Source organism: Anarhichas minor, unplaced genomic scaffold (genome assembly GCF_050575085.1).
Source record: "Anarhichas minor isolate MPS153535 unplaced genomic scaffold, ASM5057508v1 ptg000026l, whole genome shotgun sequence".
Lineage (NCBI taxonomy): Eukaryota > Metazoa > Chordata > Actinopteri > Perciformes > Anarhichadidae > Anarhichas > Anarhichas minor.
The window spans coordinates 7,484,801-7,497,807 of NW_027466472.1; the positions used below are offsets into that span (position 1 = coordinate 7,484,801).

The window sequence follows — 13,007 nt, forward strand, 5'->3', positions numbered from 1 at the left end:
ACCTAATTGCTTTACCAAAAGGACCAAAGAGATCAGGGAGGCTGGTATCACTTTCCACAAGTCAGCATAGAGTAGATGAGAGATTTATTTTTTAACTACCAAGTAAAGAACCAGCTGTTATTGTTCTTAGTTATTGCTAAACTAGAAGCTAATCGCTTCTAAATCCCATTTCATAATATAGTATATTACAGTTAGCAAAGGTACTTCAACCTCTACTCTCATCATCAGGAAGTGCCTCAATTTATGACATTACTATATTAATTTAGATTAGATTGATTTTTTTCTCTCTTGTGTATCTGATTGTAATTGGCTGCCTATGGGCCATAATTCTAAATCCATTTAGGATTTCTAAATGAACTATATTGCTTATACAGTACATTAGCCATTCAGAAGACCAAAGACAGTTCTTGCATATTAAGTTCAGGCAAAATTGAAAAAATAAAAACAGTATTGGTGTTTAGGTAGAGAAATACAAGGATTATAAAGACAACACTAGCTTCTTTAACCAATGGTTCCAATAACAGCAAGTTTAAAACTGAACCCAGGTTAAATGGCCGCCATATGGTTCCATCCCAGAATGGCACGTCTTTAGAAGATGTCACATCTACTGTTTTGTATCGATGGTTTCCTCGCTCTAAGCTCTTCCAGAAGCCTCCTCGCTCTTCAAGATGCATTTGAGGTATTGGAAGATCTTCCATGATGACGGAAGGGGAGCGATTTACGGAAGCACGAGTTAGAAATAATGAAAAGCGCGCTGAGTGAGCACAGGAGCCAGCATTATATAGCTCAAGGGTCCAGGTGAGCCTCATCAGCTGGCGACCCTCCCATGTCAGCCAACAAGCCTGCTTAGGATGGCCAAGACAAGTCTTCAAGACAGTGGGAGGGGTGTCACACCTGTCAGCGGAGGTTCCTGTCCCGTCAGAGTGTCAGTATGACAAGCAGACTACACTCCCCGATTTGTATCCTCTTTGCACTTAGTTTGCTTCATTTCTCTCTGACACATGACATGTGCTCACACAGACCCGGAAAAAAAGCGGGACATTGTGACACTTTTTGTTTGATCCGTCACATCATGTTGCTCGGGCTCCCTCGAGTTCAACTGCACCCACAGTCACTTCCGTTGATGGAGTTGAACTCGGCAGCTCTGTGTAAATCATCCAGACGTTGGATCAAGAGACAAATCATGGAGAGGGTCGGACAGAGGACATGGTAGTGAAGAGCTCTAGTCCTAATGTAGCCTGAAGGTTATCCTTGCCGCTACTGAAGCTGGCTTTTCAGCTGTTAGTAAATTATGGAATGGAATATATGGTGACAGGCAAGTATGTGCTAAGAAGGTTTTTCAGTACGTGGAATGTACGCTTCGAGTACTTTGAGTGATTTTTTGTTTTGTTTAACTCAGTTCTTGCATGTGTGCAGATGCCTACCAAAGAATGCAGAGCACCTTTTACAAGCTTATTTTAATGTGTTCAACATTTCTCTTACCCTTTCAGTTATGTTCTTAAACCTTTATCACTACTAAACATAGATTATAAGATCAAAAACACATCGAGCTGAGCCCTACAACAGCTGAGATGGAAAAGCAAAACAACAGGGAAACACTAAACATAATGTGAGACTGAAATCCACCACCTTCCTTGGAAATAAAAAAAAAGAAAAGATATTGTGTCAGTCTGTGGGTGTGAGTGTTTATGTGACACACTACCTGACCCGTTTCCCATGCGCTCACCTTCTGCAGACAGCTTGACACAGGAATAATGTGGTCATGTGGAATTGGTGTACAAGGGTCCCACATGGCGTGGTCCTCTGTTTGGAAATGTCGGCAGTTGAACACAAGAGGCACACGATTGGATTGCATTGGCAATTTGCAGAATAGCATTATTCCTCAAGTGTTACTTTAGTGTTGCTAGTAGTACATAGTTTAAGATGCACTTTAAGGGGGATGTCAAAGACCACCGGGAGTCTTTCTAATTATACCCTTATCTAATCATGCTGTAATTCAGTGATCACATCTGGATGATTGCAGCCACTGTGGCTGCAGGAAAAGTTTTTCATAGACTACTGTCTCCATAATGTACCTTATTTTTCAGTAACAATGCCCACATCTAGTAGCAGCGATAGCAGTTATATAGCTAAACTGATTCGATTAACACACTCGTCTGAATTATCGCCACTTTACAAAACACAACTGCATTAAATGCTTTCTCTAATTCAGTTAGTCGTTGCTAGCCAGTTGTTAAGTGCTTCAAATTAGATATACATAAGAACACCAAACGGCAAGCTGGGAAGCAGTGTGGCTGTGTTTTAATGGGAGTCATATTGGGTGCATTGTCTGTTATTGAGTTTAGAGAATCAGTAATAATATGTCCTGTAACTGAAGAGATAATTATTATGCTTTTGGAGGCCATTCACACTACAGAAATTAATTTAATAGGTCAGGTATGTAAGGAACAGTACATTGACTGTTTGTGTGCATTGTTGTCACAATGTGGTTTCATGGTCTAACAGTAATGCAGACGAGCAAAGATGCTTGTGGCAGGAAATCGAAGAACCGGGTTAGCTGTGTTACAATATCGTGGTTACTCTTGAATTATTTACAGTATATATTTGATTGTTGTACTTGTTCATGATTTTGTAAAGATTGGAAGAAAAGTATGGCATTAGAGCAATACAATGTTTTGTATTTTTTTCTCTGTGCATTTTCTTTTTCCTATATTTGCTGTTGCTTTTGGAGATTCTTGGTCCCTGTCTTTCTGTTTCTTTCTGTGGGTGGGAGTGGGATAAGTATCTGGATTAGTTGATGTTTCTGTTGTCTTCCTTAAACTCAACCAGTGGATATGAGAGACAGACAGACACAAAGAGCCAGTGTAGTTCTTGAAGTCTCTGTTGTTGTTTTTTACCAATGTATAGAAACTCTTTACAAGCCCTGTAGTTAGGCAGATATAGCTGCACATCATACAATGGGGATATGAGTGTGTTTGCTCTTGGTCTAGAAGAGATGCTAAGACTTTGGTTTTGAGCAGAGCAGAATTTCATGTGATCATATGTGACACATTACAGCCGTGTATAGATCTCGCTCTCCTTCTCTCTCTCTCTGTCTCAGGCTGACCAGTTGATGTTTGCGATGCACTTTGTGAAAGGCATGTACCCCGACCTCTTCCAGGAGAGTGTGAGTAATCTTTGTAGATTATAGTATATATAGTATGATTTCAGTGAAAAATTGAATATAGCTAATTTCTAGCTTTAAACCTGACAAATGTTAACACGACTCTTTCCTGTAGGAATGGGATGCATTCACTGGATCCATTGTAGGAGAAATGTTTAAGAAAGAGGTAAGAGAGCAGGTTTTTTTCGGAGAAAACACAAAGTGCTGTTTCTGTACTTACCCCTCTCCTCTCTCGGCAGGACTTCCCTTCTTGGATGGATCAGGAGAGGCAAGGGGCAGTGGCCATTTTGAAAGTAAACACAGTGATTTACACACTGACGTACTCGCACACTCACCTCAAAATGTGTACATTATTACACCATAAGCTGCATATGCAATGATTTATTTATTATATTATTAGTTTTTTTCCTCCAACCAGCAGACATGTAAAAAAAGAATAGCTTATCGTGACTTACATAGAACGGCAGTGAAGCCTTAAAGTCCTTACTGAGCTTAAGATTGGATATTTATCTCGCATTATTTCCCGACCAGTCTTTCATCCTTTTAACTTTTGCCATCTCTCTTTCACAGACTACATTCCCAGCCCTCTACCAATCCCTGTGTTTGAGTGACTCAGACCTTTGGCTGTCCTTCTCGCAGAGCTCGCAGTGTGAACAGGAAATCCCATCCTCAATTGCCAAGAAGATTTCTCCCTTCCAGCAGGTCAGCTTTCAATCAAAAAAAAAACCCACTCATTTCATCAGCCAAATGGAACACGGTATCATCATTTACAGTGTGTCAAAAGTCTACACACACACAGTTGTGTTTTTGCCTCAGTTTATTTGATTGTTTCTCAGCCGATTTCAGCAAAATCTGTTGTAATTAGTAATTAGTCGATGGGTCAGGGAAGAGCTGATAATGCTTTAGTGCAGATAGCGCCACATTTAATGAGACTACGGTATATGCACACCAATTACTGCCTAAACAGATTGTCTGCTTTTTTATATTGTTGCAAAACTGTTTTTGATTAACACTCCACCTTAGTTAAAATTTTGTTCATTTATATGCCGAATTTGCCAAATTCCTGTATGTGTATCCTATATTCCATAAACTTGCATAACTCTTCAACACATTGTGCATTTGCAACTCATTTAATGTAAATTCACCTTCAGACCATTTCACAGATGTAAACACAAACGTTCCATATGTGTCCCAGTTTAAATCACTAAAGTCGAGTTTACACACTTGACTCATCTTTTACTTTGTGTTTTTGTGTATCCAAAAAATCAACATCTAGAATCCTGGATGTTGGCTATGTATCCAAAATGATGTAATTATTCATCTTTTGGATATATAACATTTTAGTTTGACATAAGTGGAATTGACTTTCTGTCTATAAGGTTTTAATGAATGGCTGTTGTTTTTTTCTTCCTGTTTTTGTCTTTGCTCTCCTCTGCCCCCCCCCCCCCCCCCCCCCCCGCCCTTCCCAGCTGTTATTGGTTCAGGCAGTCAGACCCGACCGACTACAGAGTGCCATGGCAGCATTTGCCACCCAGGCCCTGGGTGAGTGTTTTCATATTTTTATTATTATTTTGATCAATGTTGCCTAAGTTGGCTGGACTTAAGCTCGGGACCGTTCTACTGACATGGAACAGAATACGCATAAAACAAATTATTTATTAATCACAATTTCCCACTGAACAGCCACAACAAATACATGACATTCACGTCATAATCACGCTGCCCACTAGACACCTAACTGCTCTGGAAATGGGTCTCGTCTTTATTGATATTTTACAAGGTTTCTCTTCCTTCCTTATTTGCTCTCACTTGGTCAGGCCTAGACCCTATATATGAGTATCACGTGAATGAACTACACACATTCTATTCTTATGCACACCTTTTAAAGTGTATTGCAGTTGTTGAAGGAAACCAACCAACACACAAACTGATGCTCTGCTCTGTACAAAGCAAGTTACGTTTGATGAGCTGCTGAAAAATGTGAACAACATGCCTTGTTTGGTTCTGATAAAGGTTAGGTAAATATTTGCCCTTCTGAATTTGAGTGTGATTACTCTGAATAATGAGCTGTAATCATCACGACTAGATCCTCATTTACTGCTTTTGATAAACGACTTTACTTCTGCTCTCATTCAGCTATATAGAGAAAAGCACCTTCTGCCTTCACACTCCACTCAAGCTAAATCTTCCCAAACAGAGCTTTTATGTTGGATCTCGCCGTACTTGTCCACTTCATGACAATGGTGTCATTTTTGTTTTTCCCCCCCGATAGTCCTCTCCATCTCTTCTCTTCATGTGTTTTTCAACACTGTGAGTTGTCACTTACCTTGAGTAAATGCTACAAAAACAAACACATTCACATACTTCTCTCTGTCTGTTCTCTTTTCTCATTGTCTCTCTCCAACACTGACACGAACATCCATACACATACACACACACACACACACACAAACACACGTACACACAGTAATAATGTTGCTAGAGAGTTAGTTTATTGTACCTAATGGACCCATTCATTCAGTCCAGATAATCCTAATGGCGTATTGTGTGCCTGCTTCTGACTGCACTATCTGGGACGCTGCTAATTGCTGTCAGGTGAAAGTGATATGCAGGTGTTAATGTATGTGTATGAAACTCATTTTTAGTTGCACGTGCTGTGTGACAAAACACACTAATTGACTTCTGATGGTTTTAGGTTTATAGGTTCAGCTTTTATTAGCTATATAGTATTGTTTTGTTGTCTGAACAAGAGCATGTACATTCATCTGCCCATCAATGTCAGCGTGTGTGCGTGTGCGTGTGTGTGTGTGTGTGTGTGTGTGTGTGTGTGTTTAGCAGCTTTTGAGCTGCTTACAATCCAGTTATTCACTAATGCCAAAAGTAATTTTCCAGACAATTAAGCTTGCAAGTTCAAAAATATAAAGAACATCATATTTGGAAATTTACAAAATAAAATCGTGTGCAAAACATATTCAACACAAGACCCCAGCTGACTCTGCAAATTCTGGGTTGTCCAAATGTTAGGCCTCCCTGAACATCTCATTGGAAATATGAATTGGTCACACTATTAAAATGGTTAATATTGACCTTTGTAACAGCTTACATAACACAACATTTATAATATAAATGAAGGTTTCAGTTTAAGTTGACACAATTTTGTAATTTGAAGACAAGAACACACTATCTCTGTTATTCTCTGGTCCTGCACCTGCTTTTGTCAGTCATACACTCTACCAAACACACACATGCATTTTAAAAAGCCTTACTGGGTGTGTTAACCTTGGGGAAATGATGTGCTTTGGATGTCAGCATCTTTGTCATATGAATATTAGGATATATATTAGGAATAAACAATAACTCAAGGCCAAACATCACTTGTTTAAATGAGAAAACACACCGCAAAATAGAATTTACATTTTGCTCTCCCAATTGCTTTTGATAGTAAAATAAAACTGTATGAATGTATGATGTCATCATGTAACAGTGGCCCAGTGATATTGAGTCTTTTTTGTAGGCTACAACCAAATAAGCTTTTCCCACATCCTTCAGATTATGACACTGACACGCTGTCTACTGCACCAACAAGGCCACGGCAACTCACGCAGTCCTGGAAAAAAACTCCAGTCTGGATACTCAATTGTAACAGTGTATCTGCACACCGAATTACTCACACAGAGACTATAATCAGAGTCTATCTATAAGAATGAGCCCAGTCACCCTATGGAGAAAACAAATTGAGTCTATTTCTTTCGGTCACTACCTGAATGTCATGAACGTAGTCGAGTGTTGGAACTTAGATTGACTGGTTGATGGAAAGCTTCTCCTTGCTGCTCATATCCCTCTCCACCACAATGGTCCGATACATCGCCTGAATTATTGCTGACGTTGCACCAAATACGCCTGTTGATCTCAGGCTCTATTTTGTCCTCACTCTTGAGTAAGATCTCCTTCATTTGTGGAAGCAACTCACTCCCATCTTGGAGGGAGCAATCCACCATTTTCCGGCAGAAGACCATGACTGGCCTCACACTTGGAGTTGTTGACATCTCGACCGCTTCACACTCGACTGCAAAACGCTCCAGTGCATGCTGAAGCTAATGGTCTGATAAAGCCAAAATAATTGCATCATCTGCAAAGAGCAGAGAAACAATTCTGAGGTCCTCAAACGGGACGGTCTCCTCCCTCCAGCTGCACCTCCTGATCCTTCCTATTAAAATGACAAACAGAATGGGTGACAAGGGACAAACCTGGCAGAGCCAAACGCCCACGTTTGACTTCTTTCCAAGAATATGGTCATGGCTCTCACTAGGATATAGATTACTGTGGAAAATATAAAATACAAATGGAAGATAAATATATACACAAATACAAACTGTGCAAAAGCTAATATAGCCAGTAACTGACTGACAGTCCTGCAGCCTAATGACAGAATGCAGGTGACATTCCCTTAACGTTAGTCATCAACAGGCAGGTTAGTTTGTCAGATGTGTTACCGTTAAATTTACTTGACATTAGTAACGTTAGGCTGCACTTAGGAAGTCTCAAAATCGCTATTAGAAAGCAGGCTGTAATGTAATGCTGTACAGTGATAGGAAAGGTAACGTTAGCTAGAGATGTTAGCTAGAGACGTTAGCTCGTCGTTAGTAAATAGCTTATCATTCATTCAAATATCGATAAATCTCAAATCATTTGTATTGACAGTAGCTATAAAGGATTGACTTCCTTTCACAATGCCGGTAAGAAGACAATTACAGTTCGGCCGTTTGTCATCCGATACGAGCGCTGATTGGCCGCAGCGGACAAGTCTTGGTAGATTTGTGGTAACAGACGGAAAGGTGATTGGCTGTCACAACCAAGAATGAGCTCGACTTACGGGGTGGCAGGGAGGCCATGAAAGACCTTTAAATCGTGGGAAAAGCCTAAATTAATAACAATCCAGTCTGTATACTCAATTGCAACAGTGTATCTGCCAAACTGAAATAATCACACAAAGGCTATAAGCAACCCTAGATGCTTTGCGTCGTGACCCAGCGCTACAGCCACGACAAAAGACAACTACACCTTAACTTGTTTTATCTAAACTAAATCCACTCTAACATTGTACCACAAGTGGTTTCAACATGACATTCAAAGGAGCCCCAGCAGAAAAGAAGTGGTGATAAAAAGGATGGAAGATACAGACGGAGAGAGAGAGAGAGAGCACTTTGATGAGCCAGAATACTCCGACTGCCTTGCTTCCTACTGATAGCAAAAAGCTCTATTGACTGAAACAGAAGTGTCAGCTGTTGTGCAGCTGCTCCATAGTTCTAAAAATAACCCTGTCTCATTGAGGGGCGCACTCCAGCCTCTGTGGGTGCCTATCTGTATATCAGTGTTTGTGGGTGTCCATCTTCGAAGGTGAGTGTTATATTTGCACCACATTGACTGTGCAGTAACTTTCTCCATAGACTCAAACTCACAACTTTAAGATCACGAGACTGACAAGCTGCCTACTGCACCAACGAGGCCATGAGAGCTTTTGTCCAATATCACTTTCTTGTCTCTTCTCATTGGTCTGTGGGCAGTTCTAATACATCACACAGATAAAACCGTCACTTACACTGTCTCGATAAAGAGATAGCGCTCGCACGCCTTGAACGCCAAGTGAACCCATTGATTGAAGGTGCAATGTGTGAATGTGCATGACGTGGGGGAGAGTGTGTGTCTGAATGAGGGAACGAGAGAACGAGAGAGAGAGAGACATACAGATACAAAAAGAACAAGAGAGAAGAAGATTTTGTGTGTATGTGTATGTGTTTTTGGCAGCAAATCAGTATGCTAATGAGGCATGGTCTGTAATCCTTTTACAGCTAATCTGACTCAATCCCTCCAGTCCAGGCCTGGGCACTGCTCACGCACACAGGCATGCCTGGGTGAACACACACACACACACACACACACACACACACACTCGCTCACTGGCAAGCTCTCTCTACTTTTCAAAAATACAAACCCTCTTTCACATACACATAAAAAGCATCTCTATGTATCTTTCCAGTTATTTTTCATATCAATCAACCAGCTAAGAAGACGATCTTTTTTCGTTTTAACAATCAATATGCAGACGTGTCCGGTCACTTTCTGTAATGTCAAGTGCTCATTCATTCTTAGCCATTCAGCGCTTCCTCCACTAATCAGCATTCAACCATAGGGAGCCTATACAGCATCCTCTTTTCGTAGGCTCCTCTCTGCCCTGATTGTGGGTCATAAAAGCCAAGGTGAACTTTGCAGAGGATGCTGGTCTGCAGCAGGAATACTGATTACCTGCCCATGTCAAAGGTAGACGTGTATGTATTCGTGCACGCCCGCGCGTGTTCTGGAAATGCAACCTTTTTTTGTAGTCGGACAGCTCCAGCCATGTGGTCAGAAGACTGTTTTTCTTAGTGTTACCATGGTGACGCAGCAAAAGGTCGCTCCGAGATGTTCTCAACCAAGACCTCGTGCACGCACACGTATACGTGTACCTCTGGTGCAGCAGATTTCATTTGGCAGCAGACACCAAAAGAATTTTCGTCTCAACGAAAAAAGCACAGTGCGTGTGTGTGTGCGTGTGTGTTTGTGTGTGCGCGTGCGCGTTTGTCTGAAAGATATCTGCTGATACATGTGCGAATAACATCACAGTGGAATTTCCAACAAAGCCACTCACACTGTGTGAGCCTGTATCGCTGCTTGTGTGTCACTATTAACCCATATCTGGTATATCATTCATTACATTACAGCAGGATTAGAGCCTAATGCTCAGTGAGGAAACACACACACACACACACACACACACACATGCAGACATACACATGCACTCAGGCGCATACACAGAGAGCCTGGCTTCTCGACGCCAGGGGGCTGACTAGGTATTGTTCTGCTATGTGTGGTGAATACTGCTGCATACCTAGCACTCAGTATGCACAACACATCACGCGCCTAATCTCTCTATCCCTCTGTCTCTTCCTCTTGTGCCCTCTCACTCTTTCTTCATCAACGCCTGCCTTCTGCTCTCTACCTCTTCTTTTACTTTTTTTTCCCTTTCCGCCCAACCTCCCTTCCCCATCATTCCCCTTTAGGCACTGTCTACCCCTCCCCGTTCATGCCCTCCCTCTGTCTCTCTGTCATTCTGCTTCCTTTATCTGCCACGCTTGTGTCTCCGTCTTTGCAGCCTACCCTCACTTAATGCCCCTTCGCTGCTACATGCTGTCATTTACCGCCACTTCTTGTTTCCTGCTCTTTTTTTTTCCCGTATTCTCTGTCCCTCCCGGTGCACCGTCTCAGTGCAGTATATCCGGTCACTTTGAGTTCGAGTAACATATCAACGTTAAATGCAACGTCGAAACGCTCTCTCACAGATCTGTCATTCTCACCCATTCATTCGTTTTCAGTCTCCCTCTACTCTTCTCTGCAGGTATGAAGGAGCTTTCTCCCCCTCCTCTGAACCTGCGCCGTCTCTACGCTGAGACACTGGAATTGGAGCCGGTGTTGATCATCATCTCTCCAGGGGCTGACCCGTCCCAGGAGCTTGCAGAGCTAGCAGCAGAAACTGTGGGCAGGGACAACTTTTATGAGGTAAAGACTAACAAGATGAAATGGGAAAAGTAATAACAATTTAACAAATGCTATGAAATGTTTTCAACAGAATACCAAGATCAGATTGTAAATCTGAATTCTAAAAATGAGAGTCGTACAGCTTGTTGAATGTCGTATTCAAACACAGGTTTGAGGCGTAGCTCTTGCTAATGTTCTGCCAGTGGAGTTCATCCATTGTAATATATTTCAAGACAGCAGGACGCCTGAGAAAACTGCCCCTTGTGGTTAATACAGCTATTCAAGAACAATGCTGGTGTCATGATGATCAAGGAATCCACTGAAGAGATCAAAACCCACAAAGAAATGTATTTATTTGACTAACGAGTAGTGTCTGTGAAGTCCAAGCGTTATACACAGGAGCCACTATGCCATATAACACCCCCCCCCCCCCCACTGTCTTAAAAAAAAACACATCCATGAGTCATATGCTTAGCGTGACATGTTCCTTCATTACAGTTTGAGTTGTATTTTTAAGTGACTTTGAAAAGAGAGTGCAAATTTAATAAATGTTATTTACAACTTATATAATATATTATATTTTGGTCTCTATGTTGAAATATGTTTTTCTTTTTAAGTAGGCGACTCTTCCCACAATCAGCTTACACTCTTAAGGCTCAAAATGATGTGTTTTATCCAAGAATATTCAGACAGTTAACAGAAAATACATATTTTTACCATTTCCACTGTAACTACAACCAACTGTGTGTACAAGCGAACCCATACTGTATATGGGGCACTACAGCCACACACGCTATTTCCACTGCTTATTGCTGCTGCATATAACATTATTCTAAGTAAAATCAGTTACATATACATATAAATCCCATTAGCTACGAGTTACTAGCCTCTATGTTGGAACTCCATTGATGAAAATCCGATTGGGAATCCCTCTTATAGTATTTCAATGTTTCTCCTGCTGAGGAGAAAGATGAATTCAAATATGAAATCAGATTATCTGTCCACTTACTGCTGAGAAATTACATTGAAGAATAAATGTTTCACCCCACTGCCTCTCTCCACCTACCTCCCCCACTCTGTGTGTCTAGATCTCCATGGGTCAGGGACAGGCGGATGTGGCCTTAGCTACACTCAGAGAATGTTCCCACAATGGAGACTGGCTTTGCCTGAAAAACCTTCACCTTGTCACTACATGGCTACCGCTCCTGGAAAAAGTAGGTACTCTGTGTGTGTGTGGTAAGGCCTTACGGACATGTGTTAACATCTATCTGTGTGTGTGTGTGTGTGTGTGTGTGTGCGTGTGTGCGTGTGTGTGATATTTTTATTTTTTTTCTGCAGTTTGTGTTTTTCGGCTGAGAGGGGATGTGTATAATATTCTGCTATCTGAGATTTTGTATGTTTGGACAGAAGGATTGCATTACAGTAAGATGCATTGTGTCATCATTTACTGTAAAATGATTTTAAACTGCAGCCCCATTTGTTCAAAGCCAGGTGTGGATCAGGGGCCGTGGTTGGGGAAAGTCGCCAGAGATAAACAAACTATGTTTACCATGCGCTTCAAATACATGATGCAATGATCCAGCAAGGGGACTACAATAAGTCAAAGACTAATATGATAAATCCATTATAAGACTTCCTGAAAATACATTAGTGAAACATGTCCAGTGAAATGAGAGAAACACTTTTTCACATCATCAGGTTTTGGGTTTGGGGTCAGGTTAGGACAGTGGAAGGGGGAGGGGTTGTATGTTATTCCTTTTTTCATCCTGCTTGTCAGTGTTTATCAACACTATTACAACACTGCTACACACACACACACACACACACACACACACAGGAACACAAGGACACATTCTGGTGGCTGCCCAGATTTCCATATCTAAAATTACCTTCTGTCCTTTGCCTGCACATACACAATTTGCTTTCTACCTGTCGGCCCATATTAGTCTCTGTTGTTTGTTATTGTGGTTGTGTTGTTTCCATGTGTGTTGTCTCTGTATATGTGTGTTTGTATCGTGCTTGCTTTACGGCACACATCTGTCTGTGTGTGTGTGTGTGTGTGTGTGTGTCATCCATAGTGCCCTTGTTGCTAGTCTTTTATGGTTTTCATCATCGTGTATATGTGCTTGTGTGTCACATTACAGTTAGTGGGTTAACATGTGTCACTTTCGCCGTGTTTATTTGTGTCTGTGTGCTTTTCCTGGGGTTCTGTTTAGTGCTGTGTCACTGTAGCAGGTCACATCCCACTTGGAGGCACAGTTGTTGGCAGTGA

The 13,007-nt window shown here is 41.4% G+C and overlaps 1 protein-coding gene across 1 annotated transcript in view; it reads left to right on the plus strand.

Annotated features, from left to right (window-relative positions):
- dync2h1 (dynein cytoplasmic 2 heavy chain 1) overlaps positions 1-13,007 on the plus strand; it is a 95,628-nt gene that overhangs the window by 54,952 nt on the left and 27,669 nt on the right. Inside the window, exons 77-83 of the mRNA XM_076100322.1 lie at positions 3,101-3,166; positions 3,279-3,329; positions 3,403-3,456; positions 3,734-3,865; positions 4,633-4,705; positions 10,596-10,756; positions 11,824-11,949. Coding sequence (XP_075956437.1) covers positions 3,101-3,166; positions 3,279-3,329; positions 3,403-3,456; positions 3,734-3,865; positions 4,633-4,705; positions 10,596-10,756; positions 11,824-11,949 — 663 coding nt within the window. The remainder of the gene's footprint in view (positions 1-3,100; positions 3,167-3,278; positions 3,330-3,402; positions 3,457-3,733; positions 3,866-4,632; positions 4,706-10,595; positions 10,757-11,823; positions 11,950-13,007) is intronic.